Below are 27,633 nucleotides of genomic sequence, written 5' to 3'. Positions count from 1 at the left end.
CTCAGTCACCCCCTCCCCTCAGATCAAGAACCTTGGCGTCATCTTCGATCAGACGCTCTCCTTCCAACCCCACATCCGTCACATCACCAAAACTGCCTTCTTTCACCTCCGCAACATCGCCCGCCTCCGTCCCACTCTCTCCAAATCCGCTGCTGAAACCCTAATTCATGCTTTTATATCCTCACGACTCGACTACTGTAATAGCCTCCTGTATGGTCTTCCCTCCTCCCATCTACAAAAACTACAATACGTACAGAACTCTGCTGCCCGGCTACTCACCCACTCCCGCTCCAGAGACCACATCACCCCTGTCCTTCAACAGCTCCACTGGCTCCCCGTAAAACAGCGCATCCATTGCAAGATCCTGCTCACCACGTACAAATCCCTCAATAACCTGGCCCCCCCATACCTCACTGACCTTCTCCAGTACTACCACCCCTCCCGCCGTCTCCGATCCTCTGACTCCAACCTCCTCACTCCCATCACTAAATCCAAGCACCGTACCTTGGGGGACCGGGCCTTTGCCATAGCCGCCCCAACCCTCTGGAACTCTCTCCCCCCACACATCCGTGCTTCTGACTCACTCCTTTCATTTAAGAAACAGTTAAAAACTTACCTTTTCAAACAGGCATTCCCCTCACATTAATTTTTCCACCTCTTCCCTTGTCGTCTGCTTGTCTTGCATGTCTTTATTTGTATTTATTTATTTATTTGTAAAGCGTCTTTGAGTTATTTAAAAGCGCTATATAAAACTTAGGTATTATTATTATTATTAATGTTTATGTAGCTTGTGGAGAACCGAGGAATACCTAGTTACTGATTTATTAAGGATTTTTTTTTTATTAAATAGAGTTCATATATAGCTTTTATGATAACTAAGTCTCAGTAGGAGCCACTGGCCCTGAGGTATTCTGATAACATCAAATGTGGCCCTCTGAAAAAAGTTTGGGCACCCCTGGTGTAAACTATCAACGTCTCATAATAAAGTTGTTTTGTTTGACTCTATTTAGCTCCTGTAATCCAGCCTCAATCCAGTCCTCTGCTACGGTCAGGATAATCCTGCATGGATCAAAGTTTAATCAACACAAACGGATTTACCAAATAACAGGACTGGATTATCTGTTTCTCTTTCCATTAGCTCCAATGCTTTTAAGATTTGATGCAATCAGGTCGAATTAATCTGATCAGTTTACTTTTAATCAACCGGACGACTTCTGGAAGATCTCGGCTTCATCTCTGAGAGGATTTCAGTTTTGCTCTCTTCATCATCAAACTCAGGATTTTACTTGCGTATCAAAACATGGGAATTCACTGTCTGTAGTGTCTTATCTTTATAGGTGTTAAGATTTCAGATCATCCCTTCAGTCCTGGACTTCTAGCTCAGATTAAAACCAGATTAAAGCCCTGCACAGCGTCAGAGACCAAACGTTGACCAGGACTCTGAGACCAGCCGGAGGTTAAATGTGTGTCTGAGCTCCTTGTCTTGTGAGCAAGATCTCTTTTTGTAAGACATTTGAGAATCCTGCATTATTCAGGGACCGAGAGTCAAAGATTGATGAGGAACACACCCTCTCTTCTTCTGTTGTCAGGGGGAAGTCACAGACCGCCGAGCCGCGGTCATGTCTCGCCCTGGAGCAGGAGGATAAAATATTCAGAGCACCCGAGGAGCAAGAGGCCGACCCGTCTGCTCCAACACCACGCAGCGAGTCTGACATGTCGCCCCCGGACCGACACGACGGCGTAAACGATGCGATAGTCCCCCCGAGGCTGCTCGAGAGGAAGACCTGACTCCACACAGATTACAGTGTTTGTACCTTTAAATCCAAAGCTGTTAAAGTGTTTAAGCAAACAGGAGCGTCGTGAAGAGGCTGTTTCATGCTGCAGGAACACACTGTCAGGAACATTCATGCACCTCAGCATGTGACGGCATGCAGCGGAGAGTCAACTGAAGCTATGAGGGAAACTCTGAGCACTGGAGACGATGCATCCTCCCTGAGCCTTCACACATTAAAGGAATCCCTCCCTCAGACTTCACGTTCCTCGGTTTGAATCGTTGAACATGTTTGGATCTGGAGCCTCTCTGAGTCTGAGGGCCTGACACTGAAATCTGGAGTCTTAAAATAGAACGAAACCGTCTCAGGAATTACAGAAAAACAAGAATTTACTCTCAGATATCTTTTCTATTTCCTCTGTCAGAAGGGATTTCTCCTTTAAAGCGTCTCTTCTCTGCAGTAACTGGACCGAGACTAAACCTGAGACCGGATCTGCAGGGTCCCCCTCCACTACTCGTCTAAAGACTGAAGGATTCTGCATCATCTCCAGAGCTGCACACACGCACAAAGAAACCAACAGGTCCTCACGTTCGGTTCTGTCTTTTCTGATACTTTGTCACCATGTCCTGCAAACTGATCGTGATGAAGATGGAGATGAAGAGGAGGAGGGAAAGAAACAGAAACAGAAAGATGAAAAAGAGACAAAATGATGCATAAAACATGAATGATGCTCTGAAATATCGGAGTAACAATGGAGGTCATGAAGACGCCGAGATGACCCAGTTCTGTGTTCCTCCGTTGGCGAGCTGAGCGCACTGTACACATCATGTTTGCAGGGACTCTGAGTCAGCACGCCGCCTCGGCCTGATCCTGTGCCGTGCATACAGAGAGGAGGAGAGGCCTCGACACAGAGAGGGTCAGTGACTCACTGTTTGCTGCTGCTGAGGGGAGAGGAAGTCATTCAGGGAGGAATTAGTGACGCTCAGCGGGCCTCTCAGAGAGCGAGCGTCTCTTTACAGGAAACACACGAGGTTTCACCGGGTGTGATGAAGACGGTGAGTCAGGGAACTGTTCACTCCGCCGTTACTGTCTCAACCTCGACATGATATCTGCGGGACGTTAAAGATAATACAACTGCGGCCTGTAGGGGGCGCAACAGAGACGCAGCTTTCATATTATTATGATAAGTGCTGAAGGTTTGATTGGATGGTTAAAAAGACGTCACTTACAGATGAACCTGATGGATGATTGATGAGCAGGTGAGACTGAAGGCTGCTGGAGCTAGAGTCTGCAGAATGAGGCTTTGTTGACCTGCAGACTCTGTGATCCTGAGATTAGCTTAATGAATAAGCTGAACTCAGTTTGGACTGTTTCCTGAGTTTTCTGTCCTTTAGACCAGTGTTTTTCAACCTTTTTTAAGCCAAGGCACATTTCATACATTAAAAAAATCCTGAGTCACACCACCAACCAAAAGTGTTACAAAATGACACATTTAGTCTCTCAATATATGAATCTATTTATCTGAGAGGGGGACTTTGGCTACTTCTTTAACTGTGTCAGGGCGAAGCATCTAATTTACAATAGCTTTTGCAGGTAATATTAATGTCTCTGCCACAGTGTGTGGCTTTTTTGATTTGGCTACGATTTCAGATACTAAGTAGCTAACTTTGAGAGCTCTCGCAGACACCGATGTAGTTTTTCTCATAAAAGTTGCCTTTTCAACCACCCATATTACGCTCTTCATCCAGTTTAGAATTTTGTCCAGGGCCCTGTTTGGAGTTTTCATTTTTCCTTTTTGAATATTTATCCATCGCTGTTGTACGCCTACGTCTTGTCACATACACATCTTGCGCGCATCATTAATTCTATTGTCTTAAATTAACAAGGTCATTAATGCACTTTATTGCCACCCAGTGGGTGGGGAGCACAGGTCAGTACATGGACGAGGACTGAATTACTCCGCCAGTCACTACACTGCAGGTAGAGACGCACTACATGGCAAATTATGTGCTGTATATGAATAATACTTTTTTGGAATAATCAAGTGAAATTTGATAATGTCCCACGGCACACCTGACGATCTGTCACGGCACACTAGTGTGCCACGGTACAGTGGTTGAAAATCACTGCTTTAGACGAGTTGGAGAAACATCAGGAGTGTTCTCTTTAAGGAGCTTTAGGATCCTCTTCACTCTGAGAACATGCCTGAACATAAACATGTTGCAATAACATGTGTTTAGAATATTGAAAATCAACCTAATTAGTTCTAGTTTCTTCTCTCTTAATATTACATTTTGTGTTATTTATTTATTTATATATTTTTTAATATATATATATATATATCTTTTCTTTTTTTTGTAATTGATTGTTATTCTTATTGCTTTTCTTTTTCCACTTATTTATCTTTTGAATATTAACCTATTTCTCTTACTGTAGTTTCACTGTTATTTATTTTCCTTTTTCTTTATTTATCTTTTATTTTAAATGATTAACATTTATTATTAGGGGTGAGCCCGACTAAGGATTTGCTTAGTGGAATCTGATTCATCAGATTTTGCCCGTAGTGGATGAATAGTGGAATGTTTGTTGTTTTTTCTTATTGACCCAAAGTCTGCATGATGGTGACCGCATGACAATATTACACATAACCCTTTACAATTAAGAGACTCATAGCTTAAAGTAAAAGGGACAACAGAATATTATAAGTATAAAACTTAGATTTTTTAAATCTATATTGAAACAACGAGGTGATGAAGGAGAGAAAACTCAAATAAGGCCACCATCTGTTAAACATGGAACAACGCTCCACTATAGAATAAGGAATCAGGAGATATTTAAACAGTGTTCACACAGAGGAGAGCAGCACTGTGGAGGGTAGTTTGTCCAACTTAAGACTAAACATTTGTATAATGTTCAAAATCAAACCTGAACCAGCTAAAGGGTTTTTAAATCTCTGAACAGAACCTTTTAAAACAGTCTTTCATCACGTCTTTGTCCGCTTGAGTCTTTTCAAACTGTACGTGAGGAAAACCATCGTGTGTACGGGCAGAAGTGCGCTCCTTGCTTTGTTGACTGTAAATCCTGTCTTTGAGAATATCCTCTCTGATGGTGTGGAGGTGGATGGGATGCTGTGGATTGTTTTTGAGGCTTCAGACAGCTTTGGGTATCCCTCCTCGTTCTTTTGGCCCCGTACAGTTTTTGTGTGGTCCGGTAATCCTTGATCTCACAGCCCTCTTCATGAAGCTGCTCCTCATCTTCATCACTAGTTTTTAGGATCATCTGAAGTTTTATTTCCTGACATTTTGAGCTGCTATGAACGTAGAAAGATTTAAAGACCAGCTGAGGTACGTCTGCTCCACAGGTCCCGCTAAATGGGAGAGTCCACCTTTAATTACCAGGGGAGATTTAATTACCACTTTAAGGAGATTTAACACTTCAAGAGCTGTTCTCAGAATTACATTAAATAAGTCTATATTTATATCAAAAAAGGATATATGAGACACTATTTTTAAGGGAAACAGGAAAATAATGTAAAATTAGACATTGAGCACCCCCATGGTTTGAATGGAATGATCCACGTTTCATATGCAAATATTCCACTAAGAGATTGGCAGTCGACTAAGACTCATTAGAACGAATCGTCCAATATTCCACTATTTGGGGTCACCCCTATTTATTATTATTGGTTGCTTTTTCGTTCACTCACTCATCGTGTTTCTGATATAAAAACATCACTTACTTTAATTGTTTACATTGATCTTTCATATGTAATGTGTAAAAATTCAAATTAACAGATCTTTGAAGAAAAAAAAAAAAAAAGTTTTGGATGAAAATGAAAAAGTTTAGTAAAAATGACTGAAACTGAAAGTTTGTGGCGAGGCCGCTGCAGGGTGAAAGCACATCATGCATGTCGGCACCGTAAACTCCATCTGATAAACTTTGATAGAAGAGTTTTAATTAATGTTATCTGAAAGTTTCCTCATGAAACTCGACTTCTGCAGAAATAATGAAGACTGATTAAAAAGTCCCTTTTTAAAAGTTGTGTTATTCTTCAGAGGACGGACGCTGACCGCTTCTTCCTGCTAAACCAACAAACATGACGTTACACTGGATTTTAATTAGCTTAGCTTATCATAAAGACTGGAAGCAGAGAGAACATTGAGCCTGGTTCAGTCTGGAGTTCAGCTCCTCTGAAGCTCTCAGCGTCTCCTTTTTCATCCTAACACAGAAAGTGAAAATAACAAGTCGTGATCTGGAGATTGAGCCGCGGCAGCAGAACTTTCTCTCTGCGTCAACATGTTTCTATCAGCTCCTCTGCCTCTCTACAGTCGCCTGATAAGATTGGTGAGAACATGTTGTTTTTGTTGTTGTTGTTATTTTGGTCTCTGCGCAGACACAATGGAACCCTGACTGAGGAGACCAGACTGCAGGAACTCTGTGTGCCCGGCTGTTTCTCATCACAGCTCTGTTCTGCACAGGACTGATATTGATCTCCTCGTCTCCGTCTGGGGAGGAAAACAAACAACTTGTGGAAAGAAGATCCAGCGAGGAGGAGACGACACGTGGATCTGTGTCACCTCAGAGGAGCGTCGGGCAGGAGGAGGTTTAGAGAGGAGGGGCTGACATGTTGAGAGATCCTGAGTCGAGTCACATGATGTAAAACTTTATCCTCTGAGACTTTAAGAGACTTCATTGTACCTGTTGATGAGGTCTTCATTGTCGTCGCTCTCCATCTCGTCCTCGATGGCCGCCTGCAGGTCTCCGATCCTCTTAAAGGCCAGTTTGAGGTCTGCTTGCAGGCTCTGGTTTGCAGCCTCCAAACTCTCGATGTCCATTTCCTGTTGAAGAAGACGAGAGTCAGGTGAGTGAGACGTTTACCTGACAGCTTCATCGATCACACATCGATCAGGGATCAGTCCCGTCCTCACCAGCTCGTGCTTCTTGCGGCTGGCCTCGCCCTCCTTCTTGGACAGCTCGCTCGTCTCTTCCTTGATGTCTCGGATTTGTCTCTGCAGACGTTTGTTCTGCTCCTTCTCTCGGTTCTCGCTGCTGCTGCGCTGATCTCGCTCCTCCGTCAGCTTCTCCAAGTTCTCCTTCAGACGAGCAACGAGGCTCTGCAGAGAAACGACCCCATGTTAGCTTTGAGGTGTGAAGAAACGAAGCTCTTCTTCTCTCTGACTGTAAGCACTACTACTGACTGAAACCTGGACGCTTTCACTGTCATGGAAACTTTGTCCAAACTCATTGCATCAGAAGCTTTGTCATGCTGCATTGCACTGTTTAAATATCAGGAAGATGCAGCTCCATCATCTTTAACATCCCTTTCCCATCTCTTGCTTCGACCACAGTAACAGTCTTCATATTCACGGTCACATCTCTGCAAATCTTATAAGACGTTGCAGCATGTTTCCTCTTTCTAAAACTAAAACAACATGTTGACTCTACATTTCTCTTCACCTCCATTCTCCATGTTACTCTCTAGAAACAATGAGGGCACCTGCAGATTCTAACATTTTCATCCACGTCTCAGAAATCATCTGATCCGCCTTCGAGCAGGTTCAAACTTAGAGATTTCAACACGTTCTGGAGATCATTAACAGTTGTACTATTCTTTTCTTACTTTAAAGGTGACATATCATGCAAAATTGACTTTTTAATGGTTCTCTACCTGAAATATGTTTCCCTGGCATGTCTACAAACCCCCCGAAAATGAAAAGAATCCATTCTGCCCCTGTTCTGATTTCTCCACCTTTCTGTAAATGTGTGTGAAACCAGCCGTTTCAGACTTCAGTGTTTTTGTTACGTAACAACAATATCCGGTCTGTAACTGAAGTCAGAGCTCGGAGCTTGTTCAGTCCATAGACTGTATAAAATACAACTCAACCCCTCCTCTGTTTTTCATTACCTGCACACATGTGTGCTAACAAGGAGCTTAGGAGGGAGGCATGCTAGTTGTAGGCTGTCTTAATAAACACAAAGGTCGGTTTTACTCCCCACGTCTGCAGATTTGAAGATCTAGTGGAGGATTTTTATTTATCATGGATAAGTGCTAGCGCTAGTTAGCATAGCTACATAGCTACATGTCGTAGCTGCAGCTGTGTACCAAGACACACGTCTACATACTGACAAATAAAACAACAAGAAACACTAAATCTGTGACCAATCCTTCAGAAAGGTCCTGCTGCCTTTCTGGTAGAGGTCGGTGTTACTCCCCAAGTCTGCAGATTTGAAGATCTAGTGGATGATTTTTATTTTTCATGGATAAGTGCTAGCGCTAATTAGCATAGCTACATGTTCATAGCTGTAGCTGTGTACCAAGACACACGTCGACATACTGATAAATAAAACAACAAGAAACACTAAATCTGTGACCAATGGTTCAGAAAGGTCCTGCTGCAGGCGCCTCTCCGTCAGGATCAGATTCTGGATCACATTCAGAGGGTTGAAGTTACGTGATCTCTGAGCAGCCGTGTATATTCAGCCAACATGTAAACATTAGATCAACGTGCTGGAGAGCAGAGGCCACATCCACTTCCTGAGGGGGCGTGGTCAGAGAGAAAACAGAGTGTTCTGAGGAGGACTGAAGAAGAGGGATTTTCAGGCAGACCAAAATCTGATTTCAAAGTGTTTTTTTGAGCATAAACTTTAAAGACATGTTTTGGGGACCTCTTAGACCAATATATATTGATGAAAAAAGCGTGATATGTCACCTTTAAAAGTTATATCTTAGAGCTTTTGTGCCTTTAATGGATCAGACAGCTGAAGAGAGACAAGAAGTACGAGGAGTAGAGAGCGGGTGAAGACATGCAGCAAATAGTCAAGGTCAAGAGTCGATCCTGCAACTGCTGCTATGAGGACTATAGCCTCTATACATGGGGCGAACGCTTAGACCGCTAGGCCAATGGCACCCTTGTATTATTCTTTTTAAAGTTATATATATGTGGGGGTTTATGCCTTTGTTTAGAGACGACAGAACTGTGGATGGAGCGGAATGAGATGCAGGAAAGAGGCTGCAGGTTGGTCACAGCGTGTTACTTAACCACCAGGCCCACAGCGCCCCCCTACTGTACCAACCGTTACTCTGATCTGTTTCTGTCTTTTTGAGATATTTTCTGGAAAAATGAGAGCTTTATTCGTTTGCATCGCTTTAGTAAAAGACAATAAAGACATCAACCAACAGATCGTCTATGAACTGTACAAAGCAGTTTGAAATGTCAGAAGCGATCTGTCTCATGGAGCTCCACAAGGATCAGAGCTCGGACCAATCCTTTCCTCTTCATATATGCTTCCTGTAGGTAGCATCATGAAACTATTTCATTTAAAACTCACACAAACTAAAAAGAGTTGAAAAAACTCTTTAAATACTGCAATCCGGTTTTTTTTGTTTCATCTTGATCTTTTTAGGGAGGAGCCTTTTTAATGTCTGGCAAGGGACTACAGATGTAAACGAGCCTTTAGGCTAATTCTGGCATATTTACAACACTGTTAATTAATATGCATGGTCCTTTTACATGACATATAAATAAATAAAACAAATAAAAGAGGAACACTAAAGGATTTTATCTACACTTGGATCCTAAAGGGTTAAAGGTGACATATCACGCTTTTTTCATCAACATATATTGGTCTAAGAGGTCCCCAAAACATGTCTTTAAAGTTTATGCTCAGAAATCAGATTGTGGTCTGCCTGAAAAACCCTCTTCTTCAGTCCTCCTCAGAACACTCTGTTTTCTCTCTGACCACGCCCCCTCAGGAAGTGGATGTGCCTCGGCTGTCCAGCACGTTGATCTTATGTTTACATGTTGGCTGAATATACACGGCTGCTCAGAGATCGCGTTACTTCAACCCTCTGAATCTGATCCTGACGGAGAGGCGCCTGTAGCAGGACCTTTCTGAACGATTGGTCACAGATTTAGTGTTTCTTGTTGTTTTATTTATCAGTATGTAGACGTGTGTCTTGGTACACAGCTACGAACATGTAGCTATGTGGCTATGCTAACTAGCGCTAGCACTTATCCATGATAAATAAAAATCATCCACTAGATCTTCAAATCTGCAGACGTGGGGAGTAAAACCGACCTTTGTGTTTATTAAGACAGCCTACAACTAGCATGCCTCCCTCCTAAGCTCCTTGTTAGCACACATTTGTGCAGGTAATGAAAAACGGGGGAGGGATTCAGTATTATTTTATACAGTCTATGGGCTGAACAAGCTCCGAGCTCTGACTCCGTGACAGACCGGATATTGTTGTTACGTAACAACGGCTGGTTTCACACACATTTACAGAAAGGTGGAGAAATCAGAACAGGGGCAGAATGGATTCTTTTCATTCTCGGGGGGGTTTGTAGACATGCCAGGGAAACATATTTCAGGTAAAGAACCATTAGAAAGTCAATTTTGCATGATATGTCACCTTTAACTCTGGACCAAAGCAGTGAAACAGATTTCACACACAGACACTGAGAGTGAGAGCAAGCTGCAGGATTTCCTCCTTCTTTCTGAATGTTTTCTGAGGTGTTTTAAGTCCAGTTTAGGATACGGTCCCTCTCTATTCGTCTCCTCGTCTGTCTGAGAATTTATTTAAAACAATTAGAAAAAGAAATGTCTGAAACATCTTCATCAGAAATCTGCAGAACAAAGTAAAATTCCAGAAAGTGTGAAATCAGAAACCGAGTAAACTTCTCTCAGTCAGAATGAGTGTTAAGTATTGATGAGCTCTCTGTATCAATAATGCAGGCAGGCAGAGCGGCTGGATTCTTCACGTACGTTTTGTGTTTTAACAGGTAACTCCTGAGTGAGAGCTTTAAAGCCGTGAACGCCAGCAGCTCATTTTCTCAGCGAGCGAGCTCCTGCATCAGCCACCGGCTCTGTCCATATTTCACACAGCGAGTGGGTGTTGTTCTGTGCCTCCTCATATCTGTATTGATTGAGCTCTGCTACCTCCAGCTTTGATGAGTTATGCTACTCAGGCAACCTGAAATATTCACTCAGTGCACTTTTTAACGCTGCCGAGGAGCCGTAAGAACCCGACCGAGAGGCAGAATCAGTCCGAGCTTTGTGTATGTTTTCCAAACTCTGCACATTTCACAACAGGCTCTGAGTCCCGCTATCTTTAAAATAAATAATGAAATCTATTTTGACTCGGGAGGGCAAGGAGCAGAAGGAGTCTGCCTGGCGGGGAGCGCATTGCACAGCGAGTAATTACTGAACTGAACCTGCAAAAAATGGAGTGCAGGGTCATTTTATCTGTGGGCGAGAGAGGATTTCAATTTCTCCCTGGGAGCGTGCAGATGGTAACCTTTATCCTTCACTGCTGCTTTTTGTCTCCGGCAAAATCTGAAAGTAATTTTGAAAATGACAGAATAACAAATAGTGCTGTCGAGTGAGAGGAGCCGGAGCTGGAAGAGGAAGCAAAGAAGGGATGCTTTTATACAACTGTGAAACATACGGAGCTGCAGTATACGTTCATATTCGTTCAATTCATCCTGACCCTTTCCTGTTTCTGTATTTGACCTTTGACCTCAGCAGGAAGCTTAATCTCTGTGATTCTGAGGCGCTCACCTCCAGGCGTTTGACCTGGGTCTTCTCAAACTCCAGCTTGGTCTCCAGCTCTCGGTTTTTGGCCTCCTGCCGGCTCACCAGGGATTTCTCCACCATGGACTGCTCCTGGAACTCCAGCTGGCTCTGGAGAGCTTGCAACTGCAGGAGAAACACAGATTTACATCACTGTGAGAGGCGCTCGTCGGTTCCAACTACTGCTTCATCTTTATGTGTTCAGAGTCCTGAGAGCTCAACGAGACGTATCTTTATTCATCGCTATGCAGACGACACCCAAATCTATACAGCAGAAACTACATCTGACATTTAAGATAAAGATTAGATAATATTGCTGGTCTCCTGCTTTGTTTTGGTCGTGGAATGGTTACAGGAAATGTGGGAAGAGAGAGGTTGAGGATGGCAGACAAGGACCAAGAGTGAGATCCAGTCCAGGGCTCTTAGACCAGGACTCGACTCTTTGACTCGAGCAAACCTGGTGCCCCTCTCACGCTCTTCTCATAAGTCATCTTTCTTTGAATAACGAGGATCACAGTGAGGCAGCAATGATGGTCCAATAAATAAAAAGTGTTGCACCTGCGTGTAAACAGGAAAGAGGTTTTCTAACTTTAAAGGAGTGTCAGCATGTTCACTCTCTCTTGGTCCTGAGACACGGTCAAACATCAAACCTCTCATTCAGGACGGGGGTGGTGTGAGTGTAGCCCCTCCCCCTCCCCCTCCCCCTCCCCCTCCCTGGCAGGTGTAATTTGTCAGGTACAGCTGTTTCTGATGGAGGAACAGATTCATGCAGCAGCACTCATTACCGGGATGACAGCACAAGCATGTTCAGCGTTATTGCTCGGCTGAGTCGGGAAACCAAGTCGGCCATCTGTGTCACATATTGCAGGAGCGAATCCTGCTTGAATGACACATCAATTACATCAAGGGTTGTATTTGTCAAGAGAGCGCTGCGAAGGCAGAGCAAATGAGCTGAGGCAGAGCTGCAAAGAAATGCTAATGTGGACTGGAGTCTGCACCGGACGCTGCAGCAGAGCAAACTCCACAAACTTCTGCAGCTGGTTTATTAAAGCAAAACGGTCACAAGGGCAACCATTTCTGATCCGTGCTCTTTAGGGACACGAGCACTTAGTTTCTTAACGTCTTCAGGAAACCTTTTAAGATCTTTATGTCAGTCAAAAAAGACTTATTGTGACAAATAAGAAGCTGGAGTTGGAATATTTTCCTGCAGAGTAAAAAAGAAAGAAAGGATGAATGCTAACATACTCTCATAATCCTGGTTCTAAAAATGACTTTATGATAGGCCTGCATGATTACACAAAAATGTGCAACCTGTAATTTCACTCTGCAGTGAGTTCACACCAGGATGCTGTGAAATATGATACTGAGTGGAAAATCCAGAAGAGTGAAAGCAGTGTTTTATACAACCTTCACTTATCTGCAAAGTCCCATGAGACGTTCACACTGACACAAACATTTAAAACCAAAGTATGTTTGACCTCCAGCTCGTTTCATTCTGCTCATTTTAAAACTTTATAAAATAAAACACTGTTAAGAGGAAAGTCCAGTGCTTACCCTCTCCTGGACCTCCTGCTTCTCTTTGAGGGCGTCCTCCAGCTGGGCCTGCAGGTCGCTGATCTGAGCCAGGTTCTGTGCCGACTGAAACCACAAAGAAACAAAAACATGAAAGTCATTTTCAGAGTAAGTCCTTCTTTATAAAACACACAGGCAGCAAACACCTGAGCTGTAAAAGCCTGCAGAGATAAATCTCAATCCATTAGATGCAAAACGATAAAAAACAAGTGAAACATGATGACATCACAGCGAAATTACCTCCACAAATAAATTTGCCGGAGAGATTTTTTTGGCACAGCGAGAGCACATCAATAAATCTCATTTCAATGTGACCTGTGTGAAACGTTTGAGACGAGTGGGGGGGGTTTTTTCGCAGCAGATGAAGCACTCTGCTGCTGCACCGAGTCCCACCGGGAATTCAGCCGCTTCAATTTAGAAGTGAAGGATGGATTCATTTGGAGCCGGTGGAGGCAGATCACTCATCATTCCATCAGCGGTGGAAAGGAAAACGCTTTCGCTCCACTTTCATTTCCACTCGCTGCTCATCTGCCTGTACAGCTACATTAATACTAATGCTCCCAGCTCCACAAATACCCCCGCTTCTCTAAAGCGACTCAATTGGCGAGGATGGATGGTGTTAAAACAACGCTATGTAAAGCTTGATCCTGGATTTTTACTTTTAAAAAATGAGCCTGAGATTGCTTTTTGAAATGATACGGAGGTAGAACAAGGCCAGACGGGCTCAGACTGCAGATATCTGAAGGTAGATTCAGCTGTTTATTCAAAATCACACAACAGAAAGTCAAAGTCATTCATCTGCTGGATGAGGGTCATTCAGTGGGATCAAGGACGGGATTGTTTCAGAGGTAATGCTCAATAATGCTCCTCTTCTGGAGGAGAATCCCTGCAGAGAGTTTTTCATCGTTTTAACCATAGACTGTATAAAATATGGACGTAGTATCCGTGACGTCACCCATCTGTTTCTGAAGAGCTGTTTTGAGGCAGCCATATTGCTTCTGTGGAGCCAGTGTGACGCAAAGAGGCGGAGTTTGAGCCTCCTAGCCAACAGCTACAGTGTTCCTGCAGGCAGCTGTGCCTCTCATTGGAAGACTTGTAATCTCAATATCTTCTAAATTGCTGCGTTAGAAAAAAATGTACCCCCCTCACAGTGAGAGGACATCGAGAAATGAGCTATTCAGACTACACTCATCTTTTGTACCAGGCTGTAAACATGTTTATTAATGCTGTAAAGATCAGCTTTTTCCCATTCATGTGTATGTGACTTCCTGTACTTCCAAAGCCAGCCTCAAGTGGATCCTTGATGAACTGCAGCTTTTAACACTTCCACACTGGACTCATATTTTTAGTACGGAGGTTGCGGCTCGGTTGTAACCCAACAAGTGTTCAAAGTAATGATTGAGAACAGGCGATTAAAGATGGCACCAATGCAGAAATGACCTGCAGTACCATCAGTGTCCACTAGAGTGTGTCTCCTGCAGTTACTTCAGAGTCCACTAGAGCGTGTCTCCTGCAGTCCCTCCAGAGTCCACTAGAGCATGTCTCCTGCAGTTACTTCAGTGTCCACTAGAGTGTGTCTCCTGCAGTTACTTCAGTGTCCACTAGAGCGTGTCTCCTGCAGTTACTTCAGTGTCCACTAGAGCGCGTCTCCTGCAGTACCATCAGTGTCCACTAGAGTGTGTCTCCTGCAGTTACTTCAGTGTCCACTAGAGCGTGTCTCCTGCAGTTACTTCAGTGTCCACTAGAGCGTGTCTCCTGCAGTTCCTCCAGAGTCCACTAGAGCGTGTCTCCTGCAGTCCCTCCAGTGTCCACTAGAGCGTGTCTCCTGCAGTACCATCAGTGTCCACTAGAGTGTCTCCTGCAGTTACTTCAGTGTCCACTAGAGCGTGTCTCCTGCAGTTACTTCAGTGTCCACTAGAGCATTTCTCCTGCAGTCCCTCCAGTGTCCACTAGAGTGTGTCTCCTGCAGTCCCTCCAGTGTCCACTAGAGTGTCTCCTGCAGTTACTTCAGTGTCCACTAGAGCGTGTCTCCTGCAGTTACTTCAGTGTCCACTAGAGCGTGTCTCCTGCAGTTACTTCAGTGTCCACTGGAGCGTGTCTCCTGCAGTTCCTCCAGTGTCCACTAGAGAGTGTCTCCTGCAGTTACTTCAGTGTCCACTAGAGCGTGTCTCCTGCAGTCCCTCCAGTGTCCACTAGAGTGTGTCTCCTGCAGTTCCTCCAGTGTCCACTAGAGAGTGTCTCCTGCAGTTCCTCCAGTGTCCACTAGAGTGTGTCTCCTGCAGTTACTTCCGAGTCCACTAGAGCATTTCTCCTGCAGTCCCTCCAGTGTCCACTAGAGTATGTCTCCTGCAGTTCCTCCAGTGTCCACTAGAGTGTGTCTCCTGCAGTCCCTCCAGTGTCCACTAGAGTGTGTCTCCTGCAGTCCCTCCAGTGTCCACTAGAGTGTGTCTCCTGCAGTTCCTCCAGTGTCCACTAGAGTGTGTCTCCTGCAGTCCCTCCAGTGTCCACTAGAGTGTCTCCTGCAGTTCCTCCAGTGTCCACTAGAGTGTCTCCTGCAGTTCCTCCAGTGTCCACTAGAGTGTGTCTCCTGCAGTCCCTCCAGTCCCCATAGAGCCTCATGTTAAAATCTTACATGTTTTCTTTAACTAATTTTACTTTCCTTCGTGATCTTAGATTCTAAAATATTTAATGTTTTAATGCTTCTGTTTGTTTAATGTCATATTTTAAATTGGATATTTTCGGACATGGTATGGCGTCTTCATCTAAATGTGCACTTTAGACATTTAGAGATTCTTCTGGATTTTCTGTATCACCACATGAACTCACTTTTACTCTCTTGAAGCAGTCAGGGATAAATAAACAAAGTGCTTCTTTGTATTAGTTTTTATTCCTTTAATTCTTTTAGAACAGCAGGAGTGCATTTAAAAGTTTCTGTTAAATGATTTATTCCTCCACGGCGTTAAATTATTCATGTCAAAATTTAATTTGGATTAAAGATTTATCCTGAGAGAGGCTCAGCGTTTCATGGAGCTTTAAGAGTCTCAATTTTTTATTCTCTCTCAGAGCGCTGCCGTTATATTTCTATACATAATAATAAAAGGTTTATAAATATTACAATATTACAGAGGAGAGGTCTGTGTTTAGAGTCTGAAGCGTGACACTTCACACTCTCTCGGCCATGTTCGGGTTCTCTAACCTTCAAATGGTTCTCCAAAGAACTCATTCAAAGGTTGACTCAAATGAAGTTATTATTTTCAAGTAGCTGTCAGAATTATTATATTACTTTTTTCCTATGACTGCATAATAAACTCTAATCCATCCATCATTATGTCGTCTGATTTTAAGCACTCTGCTTCATTTTCAGCCCTCTCTCTAGTCAATGTGATAAACTGAGCACCCCTAGAGGCCTGGAGCACGTCTGCTGTCGTGTGTTCTGTGATTCTGCATTTTAGGATTGGCATCGTTCTTGTTCCTTCTCATGCATTTTCTTTGTATTTTGCATGAGGTTATGAAGGTGCTTTGTTTCTGAGTTTGCAGCATGTTTGTCCTGACGTTGATCCTTGCAGACCGGTTGGCTTGTCAAACACTGAACGATTATGTTTGATTGATTTTTGTAATTCCAGTTAAAGATCAAACTATTCCTGAGTAACCTGGAGATAAGTTCTTTTTTCTGTTTTTTTTTTTCTTTCCTCTTGTCTGCATATATATTTCTGGTTTGTGTCATGTTTGTCACAAACTGTCAAATATTCATGCAATTTATTCTTTCAGCAAAAGAAAAGAAAGAAAACCTTTTTCTTCTGTGCTTGTGACTGTGTGCATGCAACCATCACCATCCCTCTTAGAACTCTGGCCTATCTTTTATTGACAGCTAATATCATGTTCTGTAAAAGAGGGCGTGAACACCTAGGTGGGCCAAAAAAAAATAATAAGAGAAAGTGAAAGAAAGATTACATAAGGATATACAAAGGGACAGGGAAAGAGAAGGAGAGAGAGACCTAAGACACTTAGATGGAGAGGGACCATCTCACCATGACTCCAAAAACTCTGTGCAGTGATCCTAATGATTAAGCAACCCTTAGTGTCCACAATCATTACTGAAGCTTGGGTCGCTGGTGCAGATGAAACCACTTGGGTCAGATCAGCCGAGCGGTTCTGCCCAGCACCCGGGCCGCGAGAGCAGTCAGGCTGAAGGACCCAACGCGCCGCGGGAGACCCAGGCCAGGGGACAAGCCAAGGACCCAGACCGGAAGCAAACAGGTACCACCGGAGCACCCAGGGTGACCCCCAGGTCACCCAGCAGGAGGAAAGGGGGGCAAGGGGGGAGCCCCCCCAAGGAACACCTCCACAGCACCGCCCCCACAGCCCCCCAAGACAGAGCCAAAGGAGCCACCAGGGCCGAGGGGGCCCAGCACCAGGAGCAGAGCCCGCCAACCGGCGCGACGGAGTGGGGGGAGGGCGGAGGCGGCAGGGCCAATCCCACCCGCCCCAGCCGGCCCGACCACTCCTCCCAGCCACGCCCCCCCACCCGCACCCCGCGACTGATAGACCAGGCCACGGGGGCATGGAGGGACATCCCAATGGCTGCCGTAGTAACACCCCCCCAGCTGCGCGCCACCCCACCCCCCAAAGAGGACCGCGAGGGAACCCCCGGGAAACCCGGCCCCGAGGGCGGCCGCGGACCAGGCCCCCGCAGGGGAGGGGACAGCAGGGGGACGGAGGGTGACAGGGATACCAGCCACCCACCCAGCCCCGATGGACCCCCAACAAGTAGGGCCGAGCCAAACACTAAGGCCCCGCCAAACCTGATCTGTGTGTCTGATAAGTTCTGTAAGAAAATATATGGTATAATACTCAGGGCGAATGTTTAGTCCTTGTTAGTCCAGAGTGTGTGTTTGTGCAGAGTGTGTGTGTTTGTGCAGAGTCAGACAGAGAGGTGAACTCTGACCTGTGACACGGCAGCTTTGTGTTTCTTCATCAGCTCGTTCAGGTCCTCCTGGTCCTCCTCCATTCTGGACTGCAGGTCGTTCTTCTCCCTCTGCAGACGACTCAGCTGCTCCTCCAGCTGACAAACACAGAGCACAGAGATTTTTAAATAGATCAGCCAGCTGTGTGTGTGTGTGTGTGTGTGTGTGTGTGTGTGTGTGTGTGTGTGTGTGTGTGTGTGTGTGTGTGTGTGTGTCACCACGTCAGACTGAATTAGACACGAGGTGGCAGCTGCTTCTCGTATTAAACCCAAAATATCCTGATTTATTTACGGCGTGAGGCTCGGCGCTGCAGACAGACTCAGGTTTGTTATTTTTATTCTGGAGTGCAGAGATGATTTTAGAAACAAACCTTACTTTAACTCTTTATTATTTTAGTTAAATGGATTTTTTTCTCTCTTTGTCTCTTGTAAAAAAATAAGGTCTAATACGTTAATCAATGAAAAGAACGCTTTAAAGGCAGCCCGGAGCCAGATTCAGCAAACCGAGGAAATTAAGAGCGTTGTTTGTTTTTGTGGAGTTTTTTTAAACGTTAACTGGAAGCCTTTTGGATTTCTGAGAAGTAGAATAAATATTTCTGACTGAAGAGAGGAGACAGAAATGTTCCTCATGTTTCTGATTATGAAAAAAAAAGAAGTCTAATTTCTAAGAATCGTTCAGAATATAAAGACATTTAGTGTAAAATCAAAAAACGACGAAGGAGTCCTCAGGTCAATCATGTTTACTTTTAGTGCTCTCATAAATTTTAAATCTGAAGTTTGCACAACAGTTAAGTACTCAACAAAGTGAAGTTTTCTTTGAAAAGATGAGACACTTAACCGTCTCACAAGCCTCTGATTATGAAAAGAACCTTTATTTTTAACTTTTAAAGAGAACAAACATGTTACTTTGAAGCTGAATCTATCATAAAACACAAGATGTGCATGTTGATTCAAAGCGTGTATCTTATATTTGTGCATCTTCAGCAGTCTAAAACATTATTATTATTTCAAACAAAGACTCATATTAATATTACATTTGTCTTAAAAGTTTTGTTCTGGATAAACACTGATATTTTAAAGCTTCAGATGCAACAAAAGTCTGTTTATTCTCTGCTTTACAAACAAAACAATCCATTTCTAAGAAAGATTCAGAAGTTATAAAACAGCTTATCTAATAAAAGTATCAAAATCTATTTATTTTTAACGCCAAATCAGCATAAAACATGAGTTCTGTATTTATGATAACGTCTTGAAGCTGTTCTCCTCTCTCTCCTTTACTTGTTTCAACATGTCCCCATTTTTATTAATAAGTCCTTCTTTGGACAGTTAGATCAGATGGGATCCTCTTTTTTATGGGCTAATAAACCGCAGCGAGTCAGAAGGTCTGCGTTGCAACTCCCTAAAAAGTGTGGTGGCCTGACACTGCCTAATTTCATCCAATACTATTGGGCATGCAACATTGACAAATTGCGGTATTGGATGGACAGCAGGGATGAGACCTGTCCCTCGTGGGCCCGCTTAGAATCTCTTTCCTCAAATTTCTCCCTCCAGTCCCTCCTAACTGCACAGCTCCCTCTTAAATTACAGAATATCTCCCTCAACCCAGTTGTATTAAACTCTCTTAAGGTGTGGCTACAGTTTCGTAAGCATTTTGGTTTGGACAAACCCTCTACCTTAGCCCCAGTTTTTAAAAACCACTTGTTTACCCCCTCTTCTACCGACCCTACTTTTCGGATATGGCACGACAGGGGCTTACGCAACATCAAAGACCTGTATATGGAAGGAGTATTCACTGACTTCTCTGAGCTGTCGACCAGACTAAATCTCCCCGGCCCACACTTCTTCCGATTCCTTCAAATCAGACACTTTATTAAAACAAAGTATCCTCATTTTCCCAACCACCCACCTGGGTCCCCAATTGACTCCTTCCTCACCTTTGACCCCACTCAGAAACGCTCCATTTCTTTATTATACAGCGCCATTGACTCCCTTAACCCCGACCCCACAACCAAACTGAAACTGACATGGGAGCAGGAACTTGGCATTACTGTACCTGATGACCAATGGGAGCAAAGCCTCGCTCTTGTCCATTCAGCTTCACTGTGTGCCAGACACGGTCTCTTGCAGTGTAAGGTTATATTCAGAGCACACTACACAAATGCACGACTGGCTAAAATCTACCCGGACACTGATGACACTTGTAACAGATGCAAGAATTCACCTGCTAATCACTCCCATATGTTCTGGTCCTGCCCACAACTACAAGGATTTTGGAGTCAAATTTTTGGTACACTGGGAAAAAGTGTTTCACAGTCCTTCTCCCTGACCCACTCACTGTCCTATTTGGTGTCCCACCTTCTGGAGACAAGACCTGGAAGCCCTTCACCGAATACCTAGACAAAACAACTGTTCATCCAGACGAAGCTTAGTTGCCCCCCCCCCCTCCCCCTCTCTCTCTCTCTTCCCTTCTCTCCCCTTTTCTCTCCTTCTTTTTTTTAATTTTTTTTAATTTTATTTATTTATTTATTTATTTTAGTTGTTGTTTTTTGTTTTTGTTGCCTAATGTAAGTATTGTGAGGTTTTGGGTGGGTGTGACTTGGGGTTATGGTCGTGAATAGGCCAGTAAAATTGTTGCAATATGTTGCATTGAAATGCGGTCATTGTGCACACTCTTTGTACCTACCTTTTTTTATACTGTCAAGCTTACATGCACTGTACTATCAAAATCAATAAAAAGATTTGTGAAAGAAGCTGTTCTCCTCTCTCAGTAAATATTAGTAGACTCAGGCTGAAGTCTCTGAGCCATGCTGTGACGTTCAGGTGAGTCGCTCTCAGTGAAGAGGGAAGCCCTCATTAGCTCCTCCACAGCCCTCACTCTGATCACGGCCCGGCGGCCATCTTTTAGGTCCCGGTCATCAGACATCCAATTAGCAGCTAAGAGCCATCGGTTAGTGAGTCACAGCTGCAGCTGAGAGGAGGACGCTGCTGGAGTCCTCCTGTTCCTGTAATGACTGAGGTGATGCTCGGAGAGATGGAGGGAGGCCGTGGGTTAATAAAGGAAGGGGAACGAGTGGGAGATGGAGGTGAGAGGAGGAGGAGCTGACCCTCCTGCATCTTAACGAACCTGAATCAACCAATCAAAAGGAAGCTGTAAAGTTTATTTCTGTTCAGGTATTTATATCAACCCCTCTAATGAGATTCACTGAGGTGTGCTCCACAAACTCAAACCCTCCCTCTGAATCTGAATCTGGAGCAGATTCATTTACAGTCATGGCCAAAAGTTTTGAGAATGACACAACTATTAATTTTCACAAAGTCTGCTGTTTCAGTTTTTATAATGGCAATTTGCATATACTCCAGAATGTTATGAGGAGTGATCAGCTCAACTGCAATTAATTACAAAGTCCCTCTTTGCCTTGAAAATGAACTTTATCACCAAAAACACATTTCCACTGCATTTCAGCCCTGCCACAAAAGGACCAGCTAACATCATTTCAATGACACACAGGTGTCACACACATTAACACAGGTGTGGGTGTTGATGAGGACAAGGCTGGCGATCAATCTGTCATGATTGAGTGACTGGACACTTTAAAAGGAAGATGGTGCATGACACCATTGTTCCTCATCTGTTAGCCATGGTTACCTGCAAGGAAACACGTGCAGCCATCATTGCATTGCTCAAAAAGGTCCTAACAGGGAAGTTTATAGCAGCGAGTAAGATTGCACCTCAGTCAACCGTCTATCCAATTATCAAGAACTTCAAGGAGAGAGGTTCAATTGTTGCCAAACAGGCTCCAGGGCACCCAAGAAAGTCCAGCAAGCGCCAGGACCGTCTCCTGAAGGTGTTACAGCTGCGGGATCGGGCCACCACCAGTGCAGAGCTTGCTCAGGAATGGCAGCAGGCAGGTGTGAGTGCATCTGCACACACAGTGAGGCGAAGACTTTTGGAGGAAGGCCTGGTGTCAAGGAGGGCAGCAAAGAAGCCACTTCTCTCCAGTAAAAACATCAGGGACAGACTGATATTCTGCAGAAGGTACAGGGACTGGACTGCTGAGGACTGGGGTAAAGTCATTTTCTCTGATGAATCCCCTTTCCGATTGTTTGGGGCATCTGGAGGAAGGCTTGTTTGGAGAAGACGAGGTGAGCGCTACCATCAGTCCTGTCTCTTGCCAACAGTGAAGCATCCTGAGACCATTCATGTGTGGGGTTGCTTTTTGGTCAAGGGAGTGGGCTCTCTCACAATCTTGCCTAAAAACACAGCCATGAATAAAGAATGGTACCAGAACGTCCTCCGAGAGCAACTTCTCCCAACCATCCAAGGGCAGTTTGGTGATGAAGAATGCCTTTTCCAGCATGATGGAGCACCTTGCCATGAAGCAAAAGTCATAACAAAATGGCTCGGGGAACAAAACATTAAGATTTTGGGCCCTTGGCCAGGAAACTCCCCAGATCTTAATCCCATTGAGAACTTGTGGTCAATCCTCAAGAGGCGGGTGGACAATCAAAAACCCACAAATTCTGACAAACTCCAAGCATTGATTATGCAAGAATGGACTGCCATCAGTCAGGATTTGGTCCAGAAGTTGATTGACAGCATGCCAGGGAGAATTACAGAGGTCTTGAAAAAGAAGGGTCAACACTGCAAATATTGACTTATTGCATGAATTCTGTGTAATTCTCAATAAAAGCTTTTGATACTTTTGAAATGCTTCTAATTGTATTTCATTATACCATAGAAACATCTGACAAAAACACCTAAAAACCCTGAAGCAGCAGACTTTGTGAAAATGTAATATTTGTGTCATTCTCAAAACTTTTGGCCATGACTGTACATACGTCAAGTTCTTATTTTGGATGCAGTGCTGGCCGAGAGGAGCTGTGAACGCTCTCTGCTGAAGAGAAACGTTGACAGTCTGCAGCATCAAACTTTGATTTAGCACATTTAACAATAGGCTGTCAGTGCAATCTCATCCCAATTACGCGTCCCCGCTCTTTGTTTTTCCCCTTTTTTCTCCCTCGGACCGCCGCCGCGCTCAGCAGGAAAATAAAGCTGTCCAAAACATGCGAGACAATTTTCTCAAAACACTGCAATTACGGCGACAGAGCAGCGGGGGAACGAGGGGGAAAGCGGCTCACCATCTGAATGAAATGTTATTTGCATGATTTTATCTCTGTTGAATTGCAGAGTGTGATGTGACCGGGTCGCGTCAGAAAACCCTCCATTTACACAATAACCGTTCCTGTCATCGGTTCAAGGCGCCGTTTGTCGATGTGAGCTGCCGGGGTCATCCTCAAAGACACATCGCCAAACAAACAGCTGCTGACACGTTCCTCTCTCTCTCTGCTGGATCCTTCTTCACCATCAAACTGACAATTAAGATGTTCTGCTGCCCGAGGTGATCCTGCATGTTTCACTTCTATAAGTCCAGTTTGATCCTGATGCTAATTCTCAATCTGCTGTTTTATTCTTTGTGACAAAGTATGAAAGATGGACGTATGTAATGATAAACTATTTAAACTGTTTAGTTCTGTTTCCCACAATGCACAGTGCTACTCAGGTTTTTACCTGCTGTAGCGCCACCTGCTGTGTTGGAGTTGTATCAGACGTTTAACGCTCCATTACATTCACAGTGAAGTAATATGAAAGAAATGCTGGTGAATCTCATAACTTCCAGTAATTACAGAGGAGATAAACATCCCACAGGTAGCTGATCATGTCTGTGAGGATGATTCAATCCCATACAAAACCACTTCTTAACTTTTTAAATCTGAACTTCTGCTTTACAAAACCAAAAAACCAGCGACGCCTGACCCAGCATCCTGCAGAAAGATCCACCTGAACCGTCTTAGTACAGACTACCTTCAAAATATGAATACTGCCTTCAGAGGTAGAACGTAGCAGGCGGTTTAAAAATGTAATGTCCCGCCCACAGCAGGATCTGATTGGCTAGACGTCACATGACTCTAATTTCTACTGTGAATGCTTTTCAGCTCTAAATAAGGATTATGAATCTCATGAACGTCTAATAATCGGCACTGGAAAACAAATATGGGTCAACCTTTGTATTTCTATCACGTGGCTCTTTATTCTGTGAAAAGGAACATTTGCTTTATGTATAAGGAGTCTTTACAGAGAGCGATGCAAACACTGTTCCTGCTCAACAATAAGAACTCTTTAACTCTCTTTAAAAACGAGTCCTGAAGGATTATTAAGAGACATTTTCAGTCAGTTTGTTCAATTAGAGGAGTCATATTTCTTTGTTGGACCTTAAGTATCTCTCTTTGTGAAAGCCACCAGACTCCACTGCTAACTTTATCTCTCAGAGATCAGGAGCTGCTGGTCTACCTCTGCTTTGATTAGTTTGTTTGGTTCTTTTAGAATTGATTTTAAAGTTCTTTTACTTGTTCTTAAAGTTCTTAACAGCCTTGCTCCTCCATACATCACTGATATCCTGTCATCATATGTTCCACCACGATCACTGAGCACCGGCCAGAGAGCTCTCTGTTTTTATGCCCCTAAGCTATGGAACTCTCTGCCTCTGGACATTAAGACGGCAAGCTCTCTGGGTGTTTTTAAAAGTCAACTTCAGACCCACTATTTTAATCTAGCTTTTAATTTAGAGTAAGCTATTTTTAGCCCTGGACTGCAATATTATAATCATTTCTTTAATATTTAATTATTAATTTATCTATTTATCTATTTATTTATTTATTCATTTATTTATCTATCTATTTATCTATGTATTTATCTATGTATTTATTTATTTATTTATCTATCTATTTATTTATTTATCTATTTATTTATTTATTCATTTATTTATCTATCTATTTATTTATGTATTTATCTATGTATTGATCTATTTATTTATCTATTTATCTATCTATTTATTCATCTATTTATTTATTTATCTATTTATCTATCTATCTATTTATCTATTTATTTATTTATCTATTTATCTATTTATTTATCTATTTATCTATCTATCTATTTATGTATTTATCTATGTATTTATCTATTTATTTATCTATCTATTTATTTATCTATCTATTTATTTATTTATTTATCTATTAATTTATTTATCTATTTATTTATCTATTTATCTATCTATCTATTTATTTATTTATTTATCTATTTATCTATTTATTAATCTATTTATTTATTTATCTATTTATCTATCTATCTATTTATCTATTTATTTATTTATCTATTTATTTATCTATTTATCTATCTATCTATTTATTTATTTATTTATTTATCTATTCATCTATCTATCTATTTATTTATTTATTTATCTATTTATTTATTTATTTATTTATTTATTTATCTATTCATCTATCTATCTATCTATTTATTTATCTATTTATCTATTTATTTATCTATTTATTTATTTATTTATTTATTTATTTATTTATTTATTTATTTATGTATTTATTTATCTATCTATTTATTCATTTATTTATTTATTGTATTCATCTGATCTTGTTAACTCTACCTTATTTTGAACTTTTCTTTCCACTCTTACATATTGTATTAATTTTACTTTGTTGATTCTATTTCATTTTTAGGTATTTTATTTATAATCATGCCTTTAATAATTTTACCATTGCTGTTGTTTTCTGTCTCTCTGTTATTCTGTGAAGCACTTTGTACAGCATGTTTATATGTTTGAAAGGTAATATATAAATAAAGTTGAGTTTAAGTTTAAAACCTTTAAAAAGAAGTTGCAGGGATGCAGAAGACTCCGTTAAATCAACAAGAATCTCTTCGTTCAGAAATTGCAATGTGCCCTTTCGCCGTACTGCCTTTGGGCAGTCAGCTTTTTCTGTGAAAGCCACAACTCAGTGGAACACCTTACCGGAGGACATTAAGAACAGTGAATCTCTCAGCAGCTTCAAAACCAAACTGAAAAGTCTGCTAAAGGACACTCAACACTGCAACCACTGATTTGATACTTTTAACTTGATATACATACTGTTTGTTTGTTTGTTTGTTTGATTGAGTGTGTGTGTGTGTGTGTGTGTGTGTGTGTGTGTGTGTGTGTGTGTGTGTGTGTGTGTGTGTGTGTGTGTGTGTGTGTGTGTGTGTGTGTGTGTGTGTGCGTGTGTGTGTGTGTGTGTGTGCGCGTTCGCTTGTGTGTGTGCAAGCAAGTGTTTTTACAACGTGATGTTTTAATTGTGACCTGCCAAGGGACTGCAGATGTAAATTAGCTTTAAGCTAACTCTGGTACAATGCATCAGATGGTGACATTTATGTTAAATATTGTACATGGTCCCTTTACAAATAAGTTGAATAAAAAATAAAAAATAAAAAAAAGTCACCCGGACATCTCCTCCCCCTCTCCTGTCTGCTCCTGACCTGCGGCTATGTGGACTCAGTTACTCTCACCTTCACTTCACGTGGACTCGACGCTCACCTCGCTGAAGTACGCCGTCAAACTCTGAAGGTGACAAGGCGTCCTATTTAAATGAGCTTCAGCTGAGTGTTCGCACATGCAGGCGTCTCTGTGCGAGCAACAGCGGAGATTAAAGCTCTCTGACACACAGAGGGTACAGAGAGACGGAGGGTAAACGAACAGCAGGAGGAACGTGTGGGGCGAGTCTGAGCGACGTGTGGAAGCAGATTGCCATGGGAACAGAGCTTATAGCAAGAAAAGCTGAAAGGACGGAAAATATAAAGGTCAGGAAAGATTAGGAGATCCTTCAGAGAGATACAGTAGACTTTATTTTTAGGAACATATAGAAGGAGAGGTGTGGAGGAATAAAAAGCACGCTGTGTTTTCACTCCTAAATGAGACGGATCAGACGCCGCAGAGTTTAAAACATGATAAAAGAAGAAGAGGAAGAAGAAGAGAGGGAGAGAGGACGAGCTCAGAGGGAACAGATGTGTCCTCTAACCCCTCGTCTCTGGCTGAAGGCGATGATTTGACATTTCTACCGCCGCTCTGTCGCAGCCACAGATGGTGCCGCCTTAGAAGAGGCTCAAAAGCACAACCTGCGTGGTCACAACGGATGATCGCTCCCAGACGACGGGACAGATTTCTCTTTTTCCTCTCTTCCAACGACGTGTAGTAAACTTCATCATAAAGTTGATGAGCTGCCACCTGTGGTTCTGTGACTGCAGGGGAACTTTATAAAGCAGGCGTGGAAGACAAACAGAGAGAGAGGTACTGACCGCCTGTTTGGTTTTAGAGATGTCCTCCATCTGAACGTGCAGGTCCTCGATCTCCACCTCCATCGACTTACGAGCTTTTACTGCAGACGCACACGTGAACTCGGACTCCTCCAGCTGGGAACAAAGGATCAGTTACTTTAGAGTCATTTTATACCAAAGACACCTTTTTAAATTCATCTCTTACTGCGGCATCAAATCCATCTTATCTATATCATCTGTTCAAGTATGAATCAATAGTTTAACATCTTATTGAGTATCTGGTGCTTTAAGTTCAACCCCAGCAGCCAGACCTGGTTCTTGAGCTGAGCGATCTCCCTCTTGCTCGGCGCGTTGTTCTTGATGTGGTCCAACATGATCTGAGCGTCGGCCAGCAGAGCTTTGGTCCTCTTCAGGTCCTTCCTCAGACGCTTCTCAGTCTCCACATCGCCTCCTCTCACCTGGACGTGTGGAAGAGGAAGGACAGGTGAGTCAGCAGGTTCACATGAACTCAAACCACTTTGCACAGAGACAACTTAAAGCTGCAGTCAGTAACTTTTTAACCACGTTGATTGGAGTTTTAATTTGAATTCTAAGGTGTA

The 27,633-nt window shown here is 42.9% G+C and overlaps 1 protein-coding gene across 5 annotated transcripts in view; it reads right to left on the bottom strand.

The window, feature by feature from the left end:
• The window catches only part of myo18ab (myosin XVIIIAb), a 157,958-nt gene that overhangs the window by 10,084 nt on the left and 120,241 nt on the right, over window positions 1-27,633 (bottom strand). For 2 of the 5 annotated variants that reach the window (XM_034701121.1, XM_034701126.1), the window contains 8 exons: window positions 27,346-27,492; window positions 27,056-27,169; window positions 17,863-17,979; window positions 12,900-12,983; window positions 11,334-11,471; window positions 6,701-6,886; window positions 6,471-6,610; window positions 2,361-2,405 (listed from right to left, as the gene is read on the bottom strand). In XM_034701121.1, the coding sequence (XP_034557012.1) occupies window positions 2,361-2,405; window positions 6,471-6,610; window positions 6,701-6,886; window positions 11,334-11,471; window positions 12,900-12,983; window positions 17,863-17,979; window positions 27,056-27,169; window positions 27,346-27,492 (971 nt within the window). Of the gene's footprint in view, window positions 1-2,360; window positions 2,406-5,869; window positions 6,278-6,470; window positions 6,611-6,700; window positions 6,887-11,333; window positions 11,472-12,899; window positions 12,984-17,862; window positions 17,980-27,055; window positions 27,170-27,345; window positions 27,493-27,633 lie in introns of those variants that run through there. The other 3 variants (XM_034701122.1, XM_034701125.1, XM_034701124.1) reach the window with 2 other exon arrangements.

This window comes from Notolabrus celidotus, chromosome 14, assembly GCF_009762535.1.
Source record: "Notolabrus celidotus isolate fNotCel1 chromosome 14, fNotCel1.pri, whole genome shotgun sequence".
NCBI classification, from domain to species: Eukaryota; Metazoa; Chordata; class Actinopteri; order Labriformes; family Labridae; genus Notolabrus; species Notolabrus celidotus.
This window is presented reverse-complemented; position numbering and strand designations above follow the sequence as displayed.